The sequence below is a fragment of the Echinococcus granulosus genome, assembly GCF_000524195.1.
Source record: "Echinococcus granulosus chromosome Unknown EG_S00001, whole genome shotgun sequence".
Lineage (NCBI taxonomy): Eukaryota > Metazoa > Platyhelminthes > Cestoda > Cyclophyllidea > Taeniidae > Echinococcus > Echinococcus granulosus.
Window position 1 is genome coordinate 626,045 of NW_020170381.1, and position 24,259 is coordinate 650,303.

Here is a 24,259-nt window from a genome sequence, read left to right on the forward strand (position 1 = left end):
CAGTATACAAACCAGACACGGGGGCCAGAAGGATCAAAGGAGAGCCAACGAGTTGGTACGCTGAAGGATTTTTCTTCTCTCTCTTCAGGCTTTGCGTGAGTCGTGAATTGGGACAACCTGGGACTACGGCAGCATGAATCACGAAATCGGCAGGAGTTACGTAATTCACCGCTTCCTTTTTACTCGAATTTCTTCAATGCGGCCGTGTCTTGGCAAGGATGACGTTCATAAAGGAGATAAACGACCCCCCAAACCTCTTGAAACCTTACGAATCTTTGGTCGCTTCCGTGATTATTGTAATATACTGATTAGAATTTTGGCGACTCAAACAGTTCTCCTTTTAAAGCTTTCCATTAATGGAACACCACAATAAAGATGTTTATAGTTCATAAATTTATTCATAATTGGTGGATCTGCCAATATAAAACGAGTTTGGGTATCAACAACTATGAAATTACAGATAGCAGGTATGAAATTAAAATTATTTATTTTTGACGAAATCTTGACTAGGTTTTAGTCGACGAGACATGAATAATCTTCGCTGATTTTCATCCAAGACCAAAGTAATGTGGTGCTCTAGAAGTTCTTTATTTTGACTGAGGCAGCTTTGGTGAGGAAGATTGCTGGGTGGTCGTGTTATGTGATTGGATGAACACGTCTGCAGTGGAAGGAGAGGGGACTGCCATTTATTTAGTTTCCACCATCTACCGCCTCTTCTGCTGCATGTAATCAATTCAACTGTCCGCCTGCAGGGCCAGCAAGATATGGGCTCCTCACGCGTGAGTAACTACGGCAACCACCTGGAGCAGTTTGTATTCTTCTCTGGTGTCCCCCTCCCCTGCATCACCATCACCGTCATCAGTGTCATCATCTTAGTAAATTGTCCTTCTGCGAGGGTAGGCCGGGAGGGCCCAGCCCGCCGGTGTGTGCGCGTGTAAGATGAAACTGGACAGCAGTCTTCTTTCAAGGCCATCCGTAGAGGCGCCGGCTGGAAGTATGAGAACGTGTGAGCCAGCAAGTAGAAAATCTGCATCTAGTGTGTTCATCAAAGTTGAACTCCTTATCGCATGTTTGACAAATAAAATACGACGCTTTTTCTCGACCAAGGAACAATATACATTTCGACTTAGCCTATGATAACAACCTTTACCATGACTACCAGATTCATAGGCAAAAATGCTCTAAGTCATTTGTTCTGTACTACTTATGTGTGCCTTTAGCAAGTCCTGCCTCGGATCCTGGCTTTTCACAAGATGTTGCACACGCTAAATTGAAAGTGCGAGTTGGAATTTGCACTTCTCGAAAGTGCAAAAACTCTTAAACTCTCTATTATATTTGAATAAAGTGTGATCATCAGTGCTTATTACCTGATGCCTTTCTAGGATGTGTGAATAAAAATACCGAAAATGTTAAATTGATAGAGAAAAAAGCAAATTCTTCTGACTTTGCTTGATTAACAAAGTGTTCCTGTTAATCTAAAGGTTGGAACTGCCGACTTCATATTTTTCTCATCCACCTACCTATAGCGATTATGTTGAATGCCTTTAAATGGCCTGTTACGGCAGCTCGCGAGTGCCTTTGATCTTCCTCCATTCAACGGAACGCCTGCGTGTGCGCATGTGCCGCAGGAGGGGTTAAGGAAGAAAACCGAAACCCGCTCTTTTTGTTTTTACAGGCAGTTTATGGACCTCCTTTCGAAGACACGTAACGGTTATTGCGAAATTGTATTTTTGACAGAGCGAAGTTTTGTTCCAAGTATTGTAACGAATCCTTTTTAAATTACTCCGAACCCAGTGAATGCTGAATCTGAAACGATATTAATGTACTGTTTTAAGTTTGTTTACTGGTTTAATAATCCATATTACTCACATTATACTGCAAGATTTAACTGGATTCTTAGAATACAAGACTTGAATGACACTGTTTCACTAGCTTTAGAGAAGAAGTGGATAATATGCATTACAACGTAAAAATAATCAAATGTGGTTAGTGTTCCCTTAGGTGACTTTAAAACCAGACGGCAACTTTAATACACCAGGGGGCCGTTAAGAAAATGGACAGAGAAATTGAAATATTAATGGCGCATTAATTGGAATCCTGATGAACTTTTTCACGAGTTGCAAAGCCATATAATACCAAACAAAATGAGATGTATGCATTTCGAATCTTCAAAGAAGAGGTAACAGTAAAACATACAATCTAATGCTTTGATGGTCATCTGAAGTGCCTTTCATTAAGTCATCAGCATATGGAAAACGAGTATTCCTTTGTTTCATTAACTAAATCCGAGGCTTTGCGGCCATGGCCTAAAATCAGCAGCAGCGATGCACTCAATCATGTGCATGGCGTGATTGTCTCTCCTCTGCATTTGCAGCCATTTCATCCATGTGATACCATCACATCATTACCCACTGCCGCTCTTGGATACCTGCTTATTTAGCAATGGCATATCTCCTGGTCGGAAATTGTTCACGACTTTCAATGCTATGCTCCATTAATCCTCTTGGCAGGATGGAAGCATTGACTTGATTCCGTAGGATAATTAAGATGAAAGTGATGTAGTGCATGTGTGATGCCACCTGAGGCGTATTTTAACTTCATAACCGTATTTTTAGATATGATGCGACGCCTATCAAACAAAAAGAGTAAGGACTCTGATCTTTCCCCCATGGAAAAGAAATTATTTGATTTTGTATGTTATTTTAGCAGTAAGCTAATCAATCACGGAATTTGGAATTTTACCGCTTCCGAAACTACGGACTGCGTGGTGCAACGTTCTGCTGCGCATAGTGAAACTGTATTTACATCACTTTGGCTTTTGATCCAATTAACACAAGTTTTTACTTTCACAAATTTAGTTTTCTTTAGAGTTTAAAATGCACCAATAAGGCTAGCCTTTGCCTAGATGCGAAAAGATCCGGACTTAATGAAATCTCGGAAATCCGTGTATTGAGTACTTCACTGAAAAACCTTGAGCTTCCAGGGAGTGTAGTAACAGGGAAGAGTTAAAAAGAGGCATCTGGTACGGAGGGATGCATGCATTTGGTGTCTATTGAAAATCAACTGGTGTCCTAGTGTTAATTGGCATGCATAATAGTCTCAACCCCCGTTCATGCCTACATCCAAGCAGGCGCATACAATGTATCCACCTCTCCCACAAATGAGACCACAAAAGGCTTGCAACAAGTTCAAAAGAGTGCACTAAAATAAGCCCCTAAAGCGAAGCCATATGCTGAGCAGGTGTACAACGATCATTCACCCTCAGTTAGGCCGAAAACCCCAATTTTATCGTAAGCCTGGATTGGCTTTAGATCAGATAATCCGTAGGGCCAATACACCATTTGAAGGCTTTCACCGATTACACAGAGCAATTAGTTCTGTAAGCTTCATTCATTATTCAAGTTTTACTTAAGCCGAGAATGTATTTGCGAAAGAATGAAGACATTAACCAGTACTTTAGAAATACTTATTTTCTCAAAAATCGCTACATGACTGGAACGGACTCTTTTCGTCCTTCATTCAATAAACATTGTTTTACCGTTTGGACCTTTAAATACGGGAAACTAAACGTTTGCTTCATGTTCCGTTCCTTAATAAAAGGTGTCAGGGTCTAAGGTCTGATGCCAAAACATCCAAATAACACAGGAAAAAGTTATAATGTTGTGAAAACGTATCATTTCTTTCAGTCTTGAGCATGACAATACCTTCATCAGGTCGAGGGCACAATTTTTGCTGCCAAGTGAAAAAGATTCTAGACGCGAGGGACGGGTTGAGGGTTATGCCGGTGAGCGGATAATTGGATGTCTGATCGTCACAAATGGCCACTCTAGACTTGAAGCCGTCAAAGTAACCAAAAATCATCATTTGACTATGTTTAATCGGTAACCAGCTTACTTTAACAAAACTTTTACCACACTAATTGTTTGCATAACTCTCGCTTTTGGTAGCGGGCCGCTTAGGGCCTCGGCTATTGTACCTCCGCGGGTAGCCTGGCCTTTGGGCCGTGCCGGTAGACCCAAATTCTTCTGCAGATCGACAATGCATACCCTACCCGAGTATTATGTCTTCTTTTATCCCCAGGGAGGTTTCAGGGAGCTACACTATGTCATGACACTGCCTATAAAATAGTGAATTAATGCAACTGAAACAACGTTACATCTAACAGAATCGAGTTTTTAAAGGTGATGCGCCCGTCACAGACAGTTCGGCAGTGACGCCGTGAAATTGAAATCTGATCATTGATCAAAGAATATATGCTCATGAATGAATTTCAGTAAAAGAGTAATTTGTTAGTCAAGCGCGCACTTCCCCATTAATTGAAATGCCACTAACACATCAAATACGAAAAGTCTTAGTTTCTTGATACCAAGTGCGCTTTAAAACTTTTCAGATTGGCAAGAAAGAATAAAGGGTGTCTGCACTTATTGTAAAAGGACACGCATTTCGAATACCCTACGTCCAATTATTTGATATTTGGGGATTATGATTTAAATAGATAAGGTTGATCTCCGATCACACCACTTAATGTATAGGCGTTTCAATTCTCATGGACACTTACAACAAAGTTATCTGCCAATGTCTTCGAACATCATCACGTGTTAAATCATGCTATGGTTGTGCAAAGCACAAACCTTACATTAAATATGGTAATAATAAACCTTTCTACAGAAATGATAGGGACAAACTTCCTGTTTTAAAAACGACTTCTTCAAACAAATATCCTAAATAAAGACAAATTAAGGTGGCAAGTAATATGTAATACTTACATTGTTTTGGTGTGCCTTTAGGAGAGAAGGGAAGGTTACAATTCGAATCTGGTGATAGAGTCGGCGTCTCCCAAGCCTGGGAGCGGTTGCGGTTCCTCCCTTCTCTAAACTTTGTGCTTGCTTTCTCGATCCACTTCCCTCTAATAAATATGTCGAAATTAAACCAACCAGGTTGCTCTAAGAGCACTAGGAACAGGGAAGAGGAGACCTGCTAATCTCGCTTTACAAACAAATTCGTTGCAATGGATTATTTAGTTGTAGACTCGATTTCCATTGATAAACCGGCAAGCCAGTGGATAATTTAGTTATTTTTTGCGCCAAGTATTTTTAAATGACGATGCATTAACCAAATCGAAGTCGAGGATGATAAGTGAATTAGACTCAAAAAATGGGCCTAAATTAAACGCTTCAAATTGCTGTGAAAGATGGCATGCTCAGAAGGCTACTCAGTTCTAGAATACACTGATGTGCATTACAACCATTGCACTTAGAGATTGCAATGCTTTGACTAGTTGTTTGCCTCTTTAATTGGTCTCGTGGTCCGCTTCTGTAATTCTATTGGGCGGTTCGGTCCCCGGGCCATGCCAGTAGCTCCCAGCCATTCTTCACATCGATGGCGTTGTTTTCTAGCCTAGCATTGTGACTAATTTCGACCTTAGGAAAGACTCAAGGGGATTTGCAATAACAGTTTTTATGCATATTTTGTGGTAAATAGTAAATTTACTTCAAAAGGTTACCAGAAGATATGGAATACTAACGAAGGAAGTCCTCTCAAAATGCGGACATCCCACTAGAGTAATGGGAAAGCGGTAATCCCCTCTAAGATGGAAAAGTTGAAAAAACAGCTACAAATTTAGCACAGATAGTATAATATTATTACTAAAGCAATTTTTTGCCACATATTTTTGCTATTACTTGGAATTGTTTAAGACGATATCCAACGGCCGGCGGCGAAAGCAATTTTCGTACGCTGTGCTGTGGTGGTGGTTGGGGCGATGTCCGCTGTTGAAACCTTGTTAACGGTTCTTCAGAAAACAGGCTCCAATGGTAAATACGATTCTATAAATCAGTATTCCTTTCCTAGTAAACAATGAGTTGGTTGCTGCGCAGCAGTATCTAGAAGAGGCAGCAAAGGTTGATTTGCCGGGACTGTTAAAAAATTTAAGCGACATCCTTGCAAATGTACAGTGTGATCCGATTTCTCGAATGCAGGCTGGGTTGCAGCTGAAGAATGCAATTTACTCCAAGGACTTAACCGTCAGAATGTCGTATCATGATCGCTGGCTTCAGATGCCTGCGGATTACACAAACTATATTAAACAAAAGGTGTGTTTTTGTGTGGGTTTATTCGTTGTTAGTGCCTTGAAGCTCTTGGTACCGAGACAACTGCTCATAGCTCCGCTGCCCAGTGTGTGGCTCACATAGCTTGCGCTGAGTTCCCGGCCAACAGGTGGCCGGATTTAATGTCGAAGCTAGTCATGAATGTGACAAGTCCTAGTAGCACTGAAAGCATTAAGCATGCAACTCTTGAGGCTATCGGGTATCTTTGTCAGGACATTGAACCTGCTATACTATCCAATCAGTCAAGTGAGATATTGACTGCTATTATTTTCGGGATGAAAAAAGAAGAGCCAAGGTAGTACTCCTTGTTTATGTCATTTCCCATAGCGACAAAGTTAAACTGGCTGCAACAAATGCACTTCTCAACTCTCTCGAGTTCACCAAGCGCCATTTTGACGTCGAGCACGAGCGTAACTACATAATGCAGGTTGTTTGCGAATCCACTCAGTCTTCCGATCCATTGATTAGAGTGGCGGCCCTCCAGTGTCTTGTGAAAATAATGTCGCTTTATTACAGCTACATGGAAATGTACATGGGTCAGGCTCTGTTTGCGGTAAGGTATTCTTTTTTGATCGGATTTCCTAGATCACTTTGAATGCTATGAAATCCGAAGTTCCTGAAGTATCACTGCAGGGTATCGAGTTTTGGTCAACTGTCAGTGATGAAGAATTGGAGTTGGCCATTGAGGCATGTGAATGTGCTGAAAAAGGTCAACCCCCCTCTGTCTCGAGCAGGTATTATGCTAAGGGCGCTCTGCATTATATTGTTCCTATTCTGATGGAGATACTAGCCAAGCAAGATGAGGGCGATGACGACGATGAATGGAATCCCAGTAAAGCCGCTGGCGTTTGCATAATGCTGCTTGCTCAGGCTTGCGAGGATGCCATAGTAGAAATAGTGATACCTTTCGTCGAGCAACATATACAGGATGCCAACTGGAGGTTCCGAGATGCCGCGGTTATGAGCTTTGGGAGTATTTTGGAGGGTCCTAATCCAGAGGCACTTAAGCCACTTGTTGTGTCAGCGATGCCAGTCATTATAGATATGCTCGGGGATCAGTCCTCAGCTGTGCGAGACACTGCCGCTTGGACACTTGGTCGCGTGTGCGAAATTCTTCCAGAGGTCGCTCTCGCTGCGGAATACCTCAGCTCATTGATCAATGGGTTTCTTAATGGCCTGCGCTCAGAGCCCCGTGTCGCTGCCAACGTTTGTTGGGCATTTTCGAACCTTGCTGATAGCGCTTTTGATGCGGTATCTGCGGGCGGTAGGCATAATTGCTAATCACGTAACCCTATTTAGAACAGGGAGCATTAGAACCACCTACTTATGCTCTATCGCCTTACTTCAAGGTGATTATTGAAGGACTTCTGGCGGTCGCAGATCGTCCAGATGGAGCGCAGCACAATCTGAGGAATGCTGCTTATTCGGCTCTGATGTCGTTGATGAAATCAGCAGCGAAAGATTGCTATGAGGAAGTTAAGCGTGTTACAACTATTATTCTGGAACGGCTTAATTATGTGATGAGTCTGGAGAGTCAAGTGGTTTCGTCGCAAGACCGTGCACAATTCAATGATCTCCAATCCCTCTTATGCGCTACCCTACAGTCAGTTTTGGGAAAAATAAGTAAAGAAGATGCTCCTGCCTTAGCGCAACCAGTGAGTGTCGTTCGAGGTTAAATGACTCTCGTGTCACTTCAAGAAAACCTTTTTAGGAACGTATTTCCCCGACGTCTTAATCTTTTCCTACATTAAGAGCATATTGAATGAGTATCTTTGCTTAACTCAACATACTTTTAGCGATGCTATTTTTACGAATTTTCATTTGACACGATAAGCGCCGAATGGCTTAGTTAAAGTGCATTAAATGTCCGACCTGCTTGAATGGTTGCATATCTACTGCTTAGAATCGTGTACTTTGAATCTACTCAGGACACCTAACCGTGTTATCGTCCCATGTAGATCATGTCGGCCCTCATGGCGATGTTGGCGTCGACAACTAATGCCAAAGCTTCAGAGGGGGCTGGTGACCAGGCTAGTGAATTGAAAGTTGCCGTGGCGTCGACCTCTACCGGTGTTCAGGAAGACGCTCTACTCGCGCTGTCCGCACTTCTTGATGTTCTAGGAGAAGCCTTTCTTCCTTACTTGGAGTCAGTCATGCCCATTCTTCATCGCTGCCTCTACCTTTGTGTCGAGACTCAAGTGTGTATCAACGCGATTGGCCTCCTCTCCGACCTCTGTCGTGTATTGAACAAGCACATTACACCATACTGTGATATCATTGTGCAGATTCTTATGGAAGTGCTCCAGAACACTGAGGCGGATAAATCTATTCGACCTGCAATTCTTTCGGCCTTCGGCGACATCTCATTAGCACTTGGACCCGGTTTCGCAAAATATCTTCCAGTTGTAATGGAGACTCTGGAGCAGGCGACACGAGCAGAGGTCGATTTGGTAGGTGCTCGTGTCCATTCCTATCGTACTCACAGAAAGAAGTCAGTACGAGCTATTGCTGGTGCCTTAGTCTATTTCCCAAAGCATTTCTTCTAAGTTGTTACAGTTTGCTTTGTGTAGACTGCGATCACATTTCCCTTGCCCAAATCTCTTTGCGACACTTATAGACCGACCCAGATATGGTGGATTATCTGAATTCTTTATGGAGCAGTTGCCTCGAGGCCTACACAGGTATAATTCAAGGCATGAAGGAAAATGAGAACGGACAGCAAAGTCCTCAACTACAGTTTATTGCTGGTCACATCAACTTCATCATAACCTTCATTCAACATGTCGGGAATGAAACTGTCGCTACGGATGATATCATCTCTTCATCCTGTGGCCTTATTGGGTATGCCATTTAGCCACTTTAAGGTCTTAAATAATTATCTTTGTTAATTGATACATTCATTTATGTGCTAATGGAGCTATTGTTGGCTCTCCATTTTATTCAAAAGTATTTCCACGTCAAACTTTAGTGATATCGTGTCATCGTTCGGGGCGCAAATTTTGCCATTCATAGACGTCACACCTCTACAGAATGTACTGCAACAGGGACGTCGGTCGAAGAACAGCCATACGCGGACTATGGCCCACTGGGCAATCAAGGAGATCAAAAAGTCGCAAAGTGCTGCCAAGGCCGCCGGTATGGAGGCACAGCAATACTCCGATGCCGCTTCGGGCGCCTCAATGCTCACCACTGCTGGGGATTCCGTTGGTTCTATGAAGACTTAAGGTTGGTACTCACTTTTCGTGATACTAGCGCGATGTAAGCATTCGCATGCAATGACTGCAATCCCGAGTACAGCAGTGCTCGCTAGTTTTCGCCTTTTCTGATTTATAGGTAGTCGTCGCATCCTCTGCTCCATCCCTTAGACTCCTAAGTACCGGCCCTCCTCTTTGTGACCTTTTCTACGGCGATTTTCTGCATATTCTTAACCATCTCTAGCAATCCCTTCATCTTGTACAAACCTCTGTCATCTTCATCTGTTTCGTATTTTTGCTGAAGAACAGATGCCTATCCACTCTGCATTTCCAGTTTCTTCATCGCTTCTCCCCACAAGTCAGAGATCTATTCTTGCAAGCTCACTCCTCCAACCCTTATTATTGGTTCTGCCAACTTTTAATACTTCCTGGCTCGAACTGCGATGGGTTCCATCATTTTGGTAACAGGTGAGGTTTATGTGAAGGCTTCCTTTCTTCTTTATGTGAAAATTTACATTGGAAAGTAGTGAAGAATTTGGGGCGCTTGGTCACATCTCCGTGATGATGGTGACGGAATTGGCATCCCTACTAAGCGTCTGTGCAAGTTATCATTGGGTTAATTCGTCAATCTAAACAAGACATTAAAGCGAACTGGTTTGTTAGCAAAAGTATAAAGTTTAATAAGGACAGAATCACTTAGAAGAATGTCCGGTGCGACTTTAATTTCCTGATTTTTCTGCATAGCGCTTCCATGAAGTCGGAGGGCTGGAATGTTACGCTAATTACCATCCCTCGAGCCCCGATCAACAGGTCCGCCTACAAATGAGAAACACGTCTAAAAGTATACGCTGAAGTTCCACAGCTTGACCTTGACTTTCAAATTGAGATTTAAGAGATTGTGCTTGAATAAGTACGAAAATAAAGGCGGTGGAAGCTAAATGACCGGGAATGTGGCAGGAGGTACCTCGTGCTGTTTGAAGAAGGGATTGAGGGGCCTGTGGTTGATTTCTGTCGCCGTCCACGGTACGAAATTTACTGGAGCCGAGTTGGTCTGCTTTTGATCAAGAAACCGTAGGACTGACATGGGGAAGGGGACACTCGCGGACTTTTTGACAAAAGACGGGGCGAAGGGGAGCAGACCAGTGCATGCTAGGGGGCCCTCCGGGTCTATACTCTTCACCTATCAGCGTTTAATAGTATCACTGTAACTAAAATTTGAAATTCGTTTTAAACCTAAACAATGAGCTTTCATCCACCCAAGCGATGTGCGGAACGTTTTTGTCCAAGAGAAAACTAGTGTAGGTGAGGTTTTTTCGGTTATTTTTCCCCAATTGTTAGATAAACTCACTTAAAAATATACCGTATTTGTAGATCTTATTTTGCTATGACCTGATTCGGGACAAGAATTGAGATCATTAACAAGTGGAAGCAGCCGTGTAAAAGTAGTAAGTTTATCTGAATCGATGACATTTCCATGTCTAATATATGGTTCGAACGGAAATTCTTCCTAATTGACATGACAGTACCCAAAGACATCGACCGACAAAGATTTCCGTTTGCTTGGTAGTTGGAGAAATTTAGATGCCGCCAGTGCTGATCGTAAAGTTGGGCGATAAGAAATGTACTTTATGAGGCAGTAACAAACGTCAAAGGAACGCAGCTGAGGGATTGTACTTCCAAAATACTGTAACTATTTTGATAAATTTAGATCTGCTTTCCCATCAGGTAGTTCCAGAAATAGTGAGGATTTTCAGCTATATCATATAGGAATAACTTGATTACTGTAATCCCAAAATACCCATAGCTAAAAGCTCAAAAAAATTACTTTGACCTTGTAACCCTAGATGTGTTATGAAACATAACAGCATCTAACAGATTGTTCGTGCATCAACTCAGCCATCAACATTCGACGAAACGCGTGTAGCACGATAAATGAAGATTCCGAGTTTTAATGGCTGGCCTCGGAACGGAGGGCCCTCATCACATTCACGCACTTCCGCAGACCATTGGGAAGAGAATAATGGTAAACAAACGAGACGCGCAAATTTACCGCAAATACACAGTCTTACGCCAGTACCTGACCATTCGCATGCGTAATCAATCAAAAGCTTCTGCTATACCACTAAGACCAAGTGAACCACATTAATAAGCGACATGCTACCGTTCCAATGTTCACCTTACTTCTCACACATTAGGAACAAAACGGTTGATTGGAAAAATCTGATTTTCCAGTGCACGAAACTCACCTTGTTGGTACCACTATCGTCGAAGTTGATACCGATCTTTTGGTCTTGCATCTGTCTACACACGATCAGAGTCTTAGCGAGAGGCAGTCGCCTCAGACGTAGCCGACACTTCACCTCGGCTGGGTTCAGCGCTATGTCGGGCTTCCGCTGCCGCTCCTGTGCCACCCACCGTTTCGTGCCCTCAACAATCTTCTTGAATTGACGCTGGGTCTGCACCTTATGATCATTGACAGAGATCAGAAGATCTCCCATGTGGAAGAGGCTGGGCAAATCGGGCACTCGAGGGTTCCAACCACCAACCCTTAACATTACGCAGTCACAGTGCATTCAAATTCAAGGTTTTACGGTAATGACATCACCCAACTTTTATGGACTGAATCAAACATTGCTGAAAAAGAGCAGTTTATTTGTTAGCAGAATTACGAAAATAGTTGACAGTATGATATTTGTAAAAACCCCTATAAGGACTACTTTATTGGACAAACTGTAGAGCTAAACATCATCGGAAAACCTGATATACTACAAATTTGTAAAATCTTAATACTGTCCGAATTCACTGATAGTGCTTACCACAGATTATTTTCCAATTCGACTATCGCAACATTTTCGAGAAGATTAGACGCGGATACATAAATTTCAACTCCACCGGGATTGAGAATCTCCTTTTGTAAATTTAGACTATCCACGTAAAACGGGTCTACTTTTTTTTCTGCAATGGAACAAATGCACGTAATACGTCTCCTACGAAGGCGTAGAAAAGCTCCGATTTTAGACTGAGATGATCAAATACGCACACCTACCTTTAAGTCATTACATGATTTTTAGCACACCTTTTGAGCTTATTATGAGAAATTACTAACATCTTTATCATATATTAAGGTAAGAGGGCCCATCTTAAGTCCCAAAAATGCCTACTCAACGTCGTTTCTGTTTAAAACAGCAAACGAGCAAAAGGTAAGCGATGAAGAGCATGTTTTGACTTACAGGTATTATGGAAATATTATGAAATCGTTCTAAGTGCTGCCCAGGTATCAAGCAAAAACAAGAATAAATTAAAAAGCAACCCTAAGCACCGGAACTAAAAAGAGTTCAGCCCAATCAGTCATCAAGGGATGAAATAATAGATATTTCCTTGAAGGATACGTTAAACATAGTATGAGGAAGGATAGAAGTGGGCCTTCGCTGAATGAGAAACCAGCTAGAGCGATGGTAGAGTCACCTTGTAGATGAGAACTTGGAGACAAGCCTCTGGTTTCAATGGTGAGGGGTTCAGCGAAGGCGTTAAAAGGCGGTGGGTCGGGGTTGGGCGGAAGGCACACCAAGGCGGAGGCCGGCGGGGGCAAGTAATAGACGGAGGTGGCCTCGTCGTCAGATAATTGGGCCTCTGCTACTACCGCCACAGTCCGCTCGACCTCCCTGTTGGAAACGGCCTCACAATCCTGCAGCAGACGCATACATAGAGCGTACACCCAACAAATGTTTAGTTAATCAGTCAGAGAAACTGACTTTGTCTTTTCAAAAATCGACAAAAGATTGTAGAAAATGTGGGAGGAATCGACAAGCATTGGAATTAGTGACGTTTTTGTATCTTCTACTTTTAAACACGAAAAGAATAGCAAAGATTTTGCATATGTTAGGTTCTGTGGAAGGCCCTATATGGTTTTCAGCAATAAACTACAAATTAAAAGCAGATAATAGATACGAATACCGCTCTTAAAGACAATGAATTGGAGAAAACTCACATTACAATCCTCATCCGAGAAGGGCGCATAACTTTTCAAAACCCACGGTCGGTTAAATGGAGCTTTCCCAAGCATGACCTGGAGAAAACAGTGCTTAACTATAAACAAACTCAAACTTGTGTAGATTATAAGTAGATACTGTACTTTAAGAATAGGCTATTTAACCATTAGTTTAGCTTTAGGGCTAAAAAGCCTGGTAAGACCGCCCATTTCAAACTCGATTTCCGTATTTGAAGAAAAAAAATTGGGTTGATTACTCAAGTGTATGTTTAGAAAAGCTACGTAAAATTAGAAGATCATTATCAAGTGCAAAACAGGCATTCGTTGAGCATTTCCACGCACCTCACGGGTAATGTGGTCAAATATGAACTGCGCTTATAAAGTAATGAATGAAAGGCAAATACACTTTGAACCGAAGAATGAAGATGGTTAAGCAATGCATATTCCCCTATAATTCTGGTAAAAATATACCGATCACTTCAAATGCACAGTAAGGCAAATCCGACGGAGATAAAACCGATAATGCATGGCAAAGAACCGAAAAAAACCACGAAGTATAAAGTCCTGTTAAATTGAATGCAACCAAAACAATAAACCAGAAAAAGGCGTTAGTTAAGCTGTGTGATATTACCAATATTTAACGTCTCCCGACCGTAAATTGAAAAAGAACAAGTGGCAGAATACGTGTAAGTTTGTACAAAATGTTAAGCGAAACAAATGTCTACATCCCCTGAGGTATTGACTAAGCGGTCAGTAGTGAGGCAAAATGAGTCAACTATGTTTGCACAAAAAAGGACTAAAAATCATGTCACAGAGAAATATGCAAAACCCAAGCCATACGCACGTGCAAAGAGTCATCTCCCATATTAGGGTAGAGCCTGAGATTAATGCATAAGCAACATTTTGGAACGGAGCCTGACACACTGTGAACTTTTATTCCGACAAATCAGACAACCAGAATGTATGTGTAAGCACACCACGTCCTGGTTAGGCCCAAATATCGGTAGCATAGAATAATCAGCAGAACAGTCGCCAATCACACTTTAAATCACTTCCTTTAATTTGAATTACATTACATTAGTTGCACCAAACAAAGCGAAATCACAATTTCTAGTACAAAAACGCGCAACGACCGACGAAACCAACCCGGAGCGAGGCTAGAAGACCAACGGTAAGGGGAAAGACAGCGCACAAGTTCAAAGGGCTGATGGAACAGTTCAAACGACAATTAGCTATTTAATGTCGCTGCAATGATCTGCAAGGATAGCAGTTAATTTAATCCCAAATTATTTATCAAACGTCGTAAATCGCAAACCCAACATTTCGTGCAATCTAGTATTGCAACGTACGGCTAATTTAAAATCCTATTTTCCAAAAAGGAATTAGAGAGCGCAAGAATAGTTAATCTGAAGATTGAAACCCTTGTAGCCTACAGACTTGCAGTTTGTGCTCTGGGTGCCGTGTTATTGCAAAGCTTAATCGCGTATTGAACGCCAACGAACTTTATTTAGGCCACGCATTCCTCTATGCATTTTACAATCCAAAAACTAATTAAAATTTTCATGAAGGCAACCTAATGAGAGGCGGGTAGTTAGTCTTTAGTTCAGTCCTATTTAGATCTCAAAATTTTTTGCAATACCAGATCCCTGTTCAATATAAGCTATGTTAAGGTGCTTGTAAGACAACCAATAATAAACGCCATGTCTAGTATATTAGAAAAGCATAACAAAATTTCTGATTAAATAACAATATCTTTAAATAATGGCATCATAGTATTTGGTGCGAAGGTCATTCGCCACATTGTAGCACCTATCATTGTTTTAACACGTAAGTTTAAAGTTGCGTCGTTTGTCTCGTGTTTTTAGACCAATTACTTCACTGATAGCGTTTGGGTCATCGTGCTGATGGGTTCTTTAGCAACGTTAGTATGCTTCCTTTTGATCCCTACTTCTCTTGCATATTGCAAGGATATGTTACTTATGAGTAGTATTAGGCGTGAAGAATTGAAGTAAGCGAGTTAATGTCTCACTTTTCTCTAGGAATAAGTCGAAGGAAATGTTTTTTCATGCGTACAATAATTATATGGTATAAATAGGTTATCTTAGTTTTCCGTAGGATTTTGCTTATCCTGCTGATGAGTTGATGCCCCTATCTTGCAAAGGTCGATACCGTGATAGGGAGCTTTCTCGCGGGACAGTCGATGAAGCGCTTGGAAACTTTTCTCTTTCACTAATCGACAGTTTAGATACGCTATTCGTTGGTTTTTAGTTATTTACCTATGCTTTTTAGTTGCTTGGCGAATTTGATGAATTCGAACATGCTGTGCTTCGGGTAATTCACGACGTTTCCTTCGACCAGGACGTCGACGTATCTGTTTTTGAAACTAATATACGCGTTTTGGGGTTAGTGGCTGTGGCTGAATTGCAGCTTAGCTGTTGACACTCTGAATAATCCATGCAAATTTTATTATTTGCAGCGGTCTGCTCGGTGGTCACGTTTCGGTTCTGGCTTTGAAAGAGTATGACCCCAGCCGCATATCGTGGTACAGGGGACAGCTTTTGGACATGGCTGTTGATTTAGGAAGTCGTCTTCTACCCGCATTTAATACGTCCACAGGTTTACCTTTCCCACGCATAAATTTACGTACAGGTAAACCATCACCACTAGTAAGTTCTTTTGTGATGCCATTGTTCCCGGCCAGAGTAAAAACGATAAAATTAGGAAAGGTTTCCTTGTGGCCGATTTTTGGTTCTTCCTTCACGGAATGATCAGTATGCGCTTCAGTTGTCTTATTTTACTGTTTAGTTGTTTATAATGGATTGTGTGTTTTATGTAAAGCTCCATCTTCTTCTTTACCTTGCGCTTTGTGGCTAGATGTAAATTCATCATCATAAGGTCGTAGGCACCAGTCTCCTGTAACTGCCATTATTTTCATACTGTTTCCCCCAAATAATGGGGCTCTTTTCATACCTACAGTTACTGTTGGACCATCGTTCTTCAAAGTAAAACATGGGAATCAATGCCTTTGACGCCGCTTTATTGATCTTTTATGATAGAACCTGTATTTACGTGTCGAAAAATGCTGGAAACTATTGAAACCAACAAAGGCACACTTATATGGCTTTAAGTGTCGGCCTTGAGCCAAAAATCCAGTCAAACACCGACCGCATCGGTATTGATCACGCAGCAAAGTCCATTTTTCAGCTACCTTTTACTTCATTAATATATAGAATACTTCCTCCTTAACTCAGATATCACTCCAGCCAGTGAACGTTTTATTGTGAATGCAATCTGCTTTTGGAAAGTATCTCACGTGCTGGCCTTTCTACGCTCATATGTGTCACGTAGATTGAATATCAAATCACGGACAAAATTTTTCGTATTTTATGGGTGGCAAGTTGATTGTATTGTGCTTGATTGCGTAAAACCTGAAATGTTTCCAGATTCACTAATGTATGGTAATATTTTAGGTTCAAACCTGTACGGCCTGTGCAGGAACGCTTATTTTAGAATTCGCTGCTCTCAGTCGCTTTTCTGGCGATCCTGTTTACGAAATGATGGCTTCTAATGCGCTCTCTTATCTCTGGCAACAACGCAATCGCTACTCGGATCTTGTTGGAACTGAAATCAACGTCAACAGTGGGGAATGGATTCGTAGAGGTAGGCTCCAACAAAATACCCCAATTTCAGTTGAAGTTGCCTTTATTACCACTTACTTGCTATTTTACCTTATCTACTATAAACTCTCGCCGTCTACTTTTGTTATCCTTGCGGTGTTTCACATCCATTTTCAAGATTTTCCTCGCCTGTTGTCCGTTTGATTAATTCATTTCAGCATCACACTTTCTATCCTTTCCACACTGTCAAAGTTAAGCAGTGAAGACTATTGAAGCAATATTTCAAATTTCATGAAATCTTTGTCTTATCGCTCTTTTAACCTCTGGTAATTTTGAGGGGCCAGATGCATCATTCTGTGGCTTATTTTGTAGATAAATCTGCCGATTTTGTCCTACATTTGGTGCCTTCCATTTGGTCGAACAAGTCTTGCCTTTTTGAATGAATAAAATTTTGAGCCAATGCTATGGTCATAGAAATGAGCAAATTGATAAGTAGTTGCATTAAAGCCGGAATGCTATTGCGAAAATTCGCAAATGCTTAGTAAATGTTACTCATGAGCCTGTGTGTCCGCCACTTTGTGGTTTAATTATGGAACCACATTCTGTTAGGGAAGCATGGGCGAAAGATTAAATTGTCAGAGCACTAATTATTTCTATTGATGTTGCGGGGAATGGGCATCGCGAATGTTAAAGAGATCTTTGTACTAGACCCTAGCCCTTTGGCCTTTGCTGGTGATTACCGATTGTCGGTCTGAATTTTATACCTTGTGTTTTTGTTCAAGTCAATGACAAGGCGGTCTTAATGGCTCTGTCAACGAGTTGAACAAAGGGAGGTGTGTTAACACTTTATTGGTTGAATTTAGAGTCGGGCGTCGGTGCGGGCATCGATTCTTACTATGAGAGTCTGCTCAAGGCTTACGGTCTCCTCGGTGACCCCGTCTATCTTCACCGCTTCCAGACGCACTACTCCGCCATAGAGCGCTACATGGGTGGCCCAGGCACCAAGGCGTTCCCCTTCTCCTTTCTCAGTGTGTTCATGCACAAGCCTTCGGAGCGCTGCCGCTTCTATATGGACGCTCTTCAGGCATTCTGGCCCGGACTTCAGGTAGGCACTACAAGAACCGGTTCTAGTGTTCTAATATTCGTTCACTATTTTTCAAACTAATGTTGTAACTACTTGTACAAAGGTTATTTTTGAGGAGAAACTGTACTTGCATCTCCTTTATTTATGTCTCCTTTGATTGACTTGATGTCACTGTTAATTTATTAAGGTTGCGAAGGGTTTTCACTCATGAAATAAGTATATACTCATCTGTTTTTTTGCATATTCATGGAGTATCAAGAGGAAGCATTTTAATTTATCCATATAACTTGCTATTTCACTTCTTTTTCCAAGACAATCAACGGGGACGTGAGTGCGGCGGTTGCGCATCACGAGATGCTCTTCATGGTGCACAAGGAGCACGGTCTTCTGCCAGAGGCTTTCACCACAGACATGGACATTTACTGGCCCTATTACCTAATTCGGCCAGAACTTGTAGAGTCTACGTATCTCCTTTACAAGGGTACCAGCGACCCCTACTACTTATATGTGGGGGCCGAACTGTTGGAGAGCATTGAGCAACACTCCAGGGTGCCCTGTGGTTTCGCAGCTGTTGAGGTTAGCTCGACCGAAACGCTTTTGAAAGGCAATCCATGGTCTCTGGCCAAATATTGAAGAGAATCCACTTCAGTGGCCAGTGTTCCGATAGTTGTGGAAAATAAATCCATATTAGCTGGATGTAATTTCTAATGATATGATGTTTGATAGACAGCTCAAACGAAAATATGTTTCCCTTATTAGAACAGGAACAATAGACCTTATTTTAAAGGTTCAAATTTCGGCATTTCAGATATAAAGTCTTTCGTACCAATAAATTCCTCACAGGTTGTTTGTTATAATTTACTATGAATTGGTTTCCACTTTCCTCATAAAGGTGTTATCTTGTTGAATCACGTTTTGTCACTGCAAAATCACCTAGAAAAGTGGTAAAATCGATAACGATGTTAGTCTTTATAATTTGCGTACTTATAGTACGTGAATTTGTTGCTCCATATTTGCTCGTTTGTCTGAATTTGATAAACTAACCTCTGTTAAGTTCAAACAAATTCTAAGCCTTTTTTTCCGCCTGTTTTGGTCAGCCAAAGTGCTAGACACTGAAATTCATTTTTCGGTATTAGATGGTGTAGAAATTACTGAAACTGCCGTAAGTGTCTCTTAATTGACGATAGACTACCTGCGCCTTTTCCACCGTTATTGGGGGAATTTCGTAATTCTTAGGATATCCGAACAATGGAACATTCGGATAGGATGGACTCCTTTGTACTGGCGGAGACTTTCAAGTACTTTTATCTCCTGTTCTCGGAGCCCTCGGATTTGCCGATTGACTTGGAACAGTACGTGTTGACAACTGAGGCGCACGTTCTCCCCATCGGCCTACCGAAACAACATCCACCGGTGATCGCACATGCGCGGTTGGTGGAAGAGGCGGTGGTAGCGGTGCCGGGTGCCCTCGGCCGCGCCTGGGGCGGTACTTGCGCGGCACCTAGCAGTTCCAGCACCTTGCGGCGCCTATTATGCACTCGTCCGACCACGTGCCGTGTGGGCCCGTGGCATCAGCATTACCATCTCGAGACCATCCGACAGCCCCTGCGTTCCATGGCGAAAAGTTTGCGATCCAGACATCTGATCAGTGACCACGACTCTTCCTCCCTTCCCTTAGGCCTCGTCACTCCCACCTCCTTCAATGCTAATAACATCACCCACCTACAAATGCTGCGCCAAATGGGTATCATGGTGGTGGTAGGAAAAAATGGTGAAATTCAACTTAAACTCAATCGCAACCAGGTGTGCACCTACAACTTCTCTGATATAACATTTGCTCTCCACTTTGCTATGGAAAAGGGAACGATTGGACAGGCACGGGAAAAAAAATGCCTATGATTAGATTTAATCGAAGTTGAACTGTCGTGGGCTGTTTGTTGGCTAATACACAAATCAAATGCCTAGTGTTCCCTAAAAAAAACTGCATATTATGCTTCACAAAAGATATACCCTCGTCGATTTGATCTAAATGTCGAAGTACGATTCCTTTGTTCACATTTAATTGGCGTCGTAGGTTAATTTTCCCGAGCAGACGGTTCTGGTATTTACTTTTAGGCGGATTCTCCTCTTCTCGGTCTTTCTGGTGTGAAATTCATCGAGGAGGTCATTGACTTAAGTAATGCCAGATCACAAGGAAGATCTCTCGGTAACACTTCTATTCCAGCAGTTGTTTAATTTATTCAATCGTAATGCACTGTTTTGTTTATCATCTGAGATTATTAAAACCATTAGAAATGTTCCCGCAGAAGTGTAGGCGCTCCTTATTTTGTATAGCTTGCAGTAGCTTGCGTGTTCATGAATCCTGATACAGCGCGATACATATACCCCTTTTCCTTGTGGGAATTATGGCATTTCAATAATTTAGTGTTTAGTTACCGAATTCACTTTGCTAATGAGATAGAAGCTTAACCGTTCCTTGTTAAACGTTAACCAAAGGGGAGGTAGTCATATCACAAACAGTCGCCCTTATCCATCCACCACACTTCGGCCGAATACGTTTTGAGGCGGGTCCATCCATGTTCACCTTCTATCCGGGCGAGTCTCCAAATATCACCGATGCCACCGCCTCCCCCACCCTCATCACCCCAGACATCGATTGGCAGCCCGTCATAGGCCCCCTTGTTATCGCGGAACCTTTTGATGCCTGCACGCCAGTCTACTCGGATGGGCTTCTCCTAGCCAACGAGCAGCTCCACGCCGACTTCGTCGAGCCTTCATTTTACGAGGATTCTGAGTTCGAGGGCGCCAGCAAACCAAGGCGTCTGCTGAAGGACGCCATCGTGCTGGTCAAGCGTGGCGGTTGCATGTTTCTGGAGAAGGCAATCAATGTGAAACAGGTGGGACCTACCTGTTTTTGCTCGCAGCTCAATGACATCTACCGCCTTAACCACCTGAAGCATCCTATCTATCTAATTTGAGGATGGACTATGGATTAGTCTAGATAATTTTAACAGGGCGCTACCCTTTCATAGTATTTATGTTCTAGAGTTTTCCTATATGTGATTCTTCTCATCATAATACGTTTAGAATCGCTTAATTAAATCCTGTTTTTTTACGTTTCAGTCATCATTGTAAATACTGCTTGTTCATATGGCGAATTTTTTTGTTCTAAAATAATTACATAGATGGGTGCGCGCGGAGTGATTGTGGTGGACAGTACTCCGGGGACATCGTCCGCAAAGGATAAACTCTTTTACATGTCTGGCGACGCACCGGACGGCACCCCGCCGAGGGAACTAATGCAACTCCCCTTTGTTTTCGTCTTCCACGAAGAGGGTAGAGCCCTCGTCTCCGCTATGGGGCGTCGGTGGAAGCTGAAGCGGAAACCAGTCCTTGCGATGATAGCCAAAAAGAACGACATCCCAAGTGCGCACTCACATCAAACTACAGCCATTTTTGGTCCACTTTTGCTTTCATTTTGTTCGTAATTGGTATCGGTCGTTAGACCCGGGTTGCCGAGACTCTTAAGCATTAACGTTCCTCAAATGTCGTTAAAAGCATTTTCACCTAACCCCCTAGATTATATAGATGAATGCCGTTGAAATAAATGGCAAATCAGCGCGCCCTATCGCTAGACGCACCACAAAGTTCCAACCGATTTTTCTCATCTACCCTGATTCATTCACTATGCTTAGATGTCTGTTCCCTTACAGAAATTTTGTCCCAAAGCCTGCATTACTTGGACAGTATTTCTCAGGTTCGTTCTTCTATCCCCTAGTCTGTCATTCATTTGTTGAAATATCAGTCGTTGTTTATAATTACAGCCGAGAACGGATGGGCACGAGCAGTGTTTTGAACTCTCGGCTCATGTTGAAACGGTACAGTCCCTGTGCCCTCAGGAAGCAATTAGAGCAGACGAGACGCATCAGGAAGGCAAAGACGGGTGGAATATAACTCTAGGTCCGGTGGACGAAACGGAAACCTTCGTTTTATTGAACAAAACTTCTGGACACATCTCTCCCAGGAATCCAAGTGCATGGGCCGAACTCATAGATAAGAACTGGCCGACCGCAAACCAGTAAGCAGCATATTCCCGAACAGCTACCTAGGTTTGACATATCTCTTAAAGCAATTACTTTTGACTGTTCTAATGCGCCCCACAAGAGTTGCATTTTATAACCCGCAGTGACTTCCCAAGGCTTGCCAACCGATCAACAGAGGACAAGCCTTATGATATAATTATCTTTCCAGTGACGAGTACTGCAAAGATTTAATGCTTGCCGTCAGTGAGGCGGCCCTCTCCCAGATCACCGAGACTGAAGACCCGAGGGGACGAGCCTCCGTGACGAGGCTGAGTCGCCGTTGGTGCTATCGCGTTGGCAAGTGTCTCCGCGGCATTTCTACAACAAACGCTGTCATAGACGAGTGCCACCGACCGTATCTTCGGCTCAGGTTGACTCTCACACAGGCAAATTCTTGTTAGGGGAGAGGATTGTGAGTGGACTCATGCAGTTACAGCTACACCGTCTTTCAGCACACAGGGCCAGTTACTTCAATCGCTTGTGTGTATTTTATTAGAAATGCATCATGAGTAATACGACTTCTAAAGTAGAAATGATGGGAGGTGAAGCATACAAATGTGTAAAATAAACCGATGGTGCAAAGAACCAGTTCACTGTGGGTCCACCTCGTTAATGCATCGCAACATCGTCCATGGTATTTAGACGAGGTTGGTCATAAGTTAACGGACAGACTGCAGTGAAACTGGGACAAGAATGAGGCACTACTGGATTCTTAATGGGTGCGTAGCCTCATGGCCTTTTCGATTGCGTCGGTGATGGCGTCCAACTTTGTTTGACTATCGACAAATCCATCGCCGTTCTAAGAGTCAAATCACTACAAGTGTAGTACCTTCTTCGAGAACACTAGTCCAACGCCAGAAACTTCAACCTCAAACCAACCAGTCGAAGTGGGTGTGCCTTCACCAGTCTACAAAATAAGGCTTAGCAGATGCATCACAGTACCACTTCAACATTTGCACCGAAGCGACCTATTAAGGCATCTTTGAACCGGTTGAACTAAAGAGCATTGAGGGGAAGGTAATGGACTCACTCTCGGTTCGTAGCCTCAGGCACCACTATGGGAAATGATCGTTGAACAAAAAAAAACCTACCAATAAACGACATGAACCCTCACGACCATCAAGTCCGGAAGCTCGGTAGGGAGATTGGGAAACGGCGCCACAAACAAAGTCACTCAAACGAGTATATATCCCTAGTTATATGAATTACCACCATGCATATAACCTAAAGTGCACATTTAAAACCGAATTCCTGTCAAATTTCGACATAAATGATAAAAGTAGTGGTGCTTGTTGCTAACACAAAAGCAGTGAGAAAATAATCTCGCAATGAAATAAATTGTAATAAGTAGGACGAGGCTCGTAGGTCTCCTCTTCCCTGTTCTTCACACGCCTGTAACATTCATGTTGGTTTGATTTTAACATGTTTATCAGGGAAAGTTAGTAGGGAAAACTGGTACAGAGTTCAGGGGGTGTGGACATGTAACCGCTCTCCGGCTTGCAGGACGTCAGCCCTTCCCTCACGAGGTTCGGGATGCCAAGTTTGTGGCAACGGCAAGCGAAACCAGTGCAAAAGATCAATTGTGGATGATTACTACGTCCTTACGTGACAGAAGAAAAGCCTCGCCAGCAAACAGCTTATGACTGCAAGAAGAAGAACCCAAACGGACCCACTACTTTGGCAGCCACATTAATTCTATCTTCATAAAGGCAACAGCTATAGCTGTTTCCTTTTTATGGCAGTGCTACATACGTAAAAAGGTGGCGCCTCTTCGAAGCCTTTATTAATTGAACAAAACATGGCTAGACAAATGTTTGGACAATACTGAATTGCGAAGAAATTAGAAGGAAATAATAGACACGAGACATGACACCAGTAAACCATTTTAAAAGTCGTTTCTGGGTAAAAAATTCCTGTTTACCTTCAACAAGCTTTTGAAGGGTGTTGTGTGGTCATAGCTGTACGAAGTCAGTACATTCCTTAAATTCAACTTGGTTTGCATAAGTGAAAAATCTTGAATACAATCGAATTGAACAATTGTATGGTGACGTTAAGGAAATTTTCTTTCCATATGTGAGGAAATTCCATAAGACGCTACTGTTTCCGCTCCGACTAGGTCGTGTTTGTCCCCGCAAGAGGGCGACCAAGGAAAGGAGAGAGAGAAAGTGTATTTTAAACTAACATTTT

General features: G+C 42.5%; 4 protein-coding genes across 4 annotated transcripts; 2 read left to right on the forward strand and 2 right to left on the reverse strand. All coding sequences in view use genetic code 11, as the record gives it.

Annotated features, from left to right (window-relative positions):
* Window positions 1-5,761: 5,761 nt before the first annotated feature.
* Window positions 5,762-9,331, forward strand: EGR_00068 (Importin subunit beta-1; the record flags this gene model as incomplete). Its single annotated transcript, XM_024489317.1, has 9 exons — window positions 5,762-5,813; window positions 5,851-6,092; window positions 6,125-6,402; window positions 6,435-6,660; window positions 6,693-7,371; window positions 7,407-7,762; window positions 8,066-8,557; window positions 8,725-8,948; window positions 9,076-9,331. 9 exons carry the CDS (start codon window positions 5,762-5,764, stop codon window positions 9,329-9,331), a joined length of 2,805 nt encoding a protein of 934 aa, XP_024355995.1.
* A 666-nt stretch (window positions 9,332-9,997) lies between these two features.
* EGR_00069 (hypothetical protein) lies at window positions 9,998-14,821 on the reverse strand (the record flags this gene model as incomplete). Its single annotated transcript, XM_024489318.1, has 7 exons — window positions 9,998-10,117; window positions 10,266-10,481; window positions 11,548-11,848; window positions 12,118-12,256; window positions 12,767-12,986; window positions 13,290-13,367; window positions 14,792-14,821. The coding sequence occupies 7 exons, from the start codon at window positions 14,819-14,821 to the stop codon at window positions 9,998-10,000; spliced, it is 1,104 nt and encodes a 367-aa protein (XP_024355996.1).
* Window positions 14,822-15,268: 447 nt separating this feature from the next.
* On the forward strand, window positions 15,269-22,473 carry EGR_00070 (ER degradation-enhancing alpha-mannosidase-like protein; the record flags this gene model as incomplete). Its single annotated transcript, XM_024489319.1, has 16 exons — window positions 15,269-15,297; window positions 15,329-15,374; window positions 15,405-15,545; window positions 15,579-15,691; window positions 15,766-15,955; window positions 16,760-16,949; window positions 17,770-18,011; window positions 18,303-18,566; window positions 19,227-19,614; window positions 19,669-19,793; window positions 20,106-20,196; window positions 20,487-20,887; window positions 21,176-21,416; window positions 21,704-21,747; window positions 21,815-22,068; window positions 22,242-22,473. 16 exons carry the CDS (start codon window positions 15,269-15,271, stop codon window positions 22,471-22,473), a joined length of 2,991 nt encoding a protein of 996 aa, XP_024355997.1.
* Window positions 22,474-22,784: 311 nt separating this feature from the next.
* EGR_00071 (Selenoprotein W) lies at window positions 22,785-23,956 on the reverse strand (the record flags this gene model as incomplete). Its single annotated transcript, XM_024489320.1, has 5 exons — window positions 22,785-22,871; window positions 22,902-22,979; window positions 23,015-23,068; window positions 23,164-23,264; window positions 23,932-23,956. The coding sequence occupies 5 exons, from the start codon at window positions 23,954-23,956 to the stop codon at window positions 22,785-22,787; spliced, it is 345 nt and encodes a 114-aa protein (XP_024355998.1).
* Window positions 23,957-24,259: the final 303 nt, after the last annotated feature.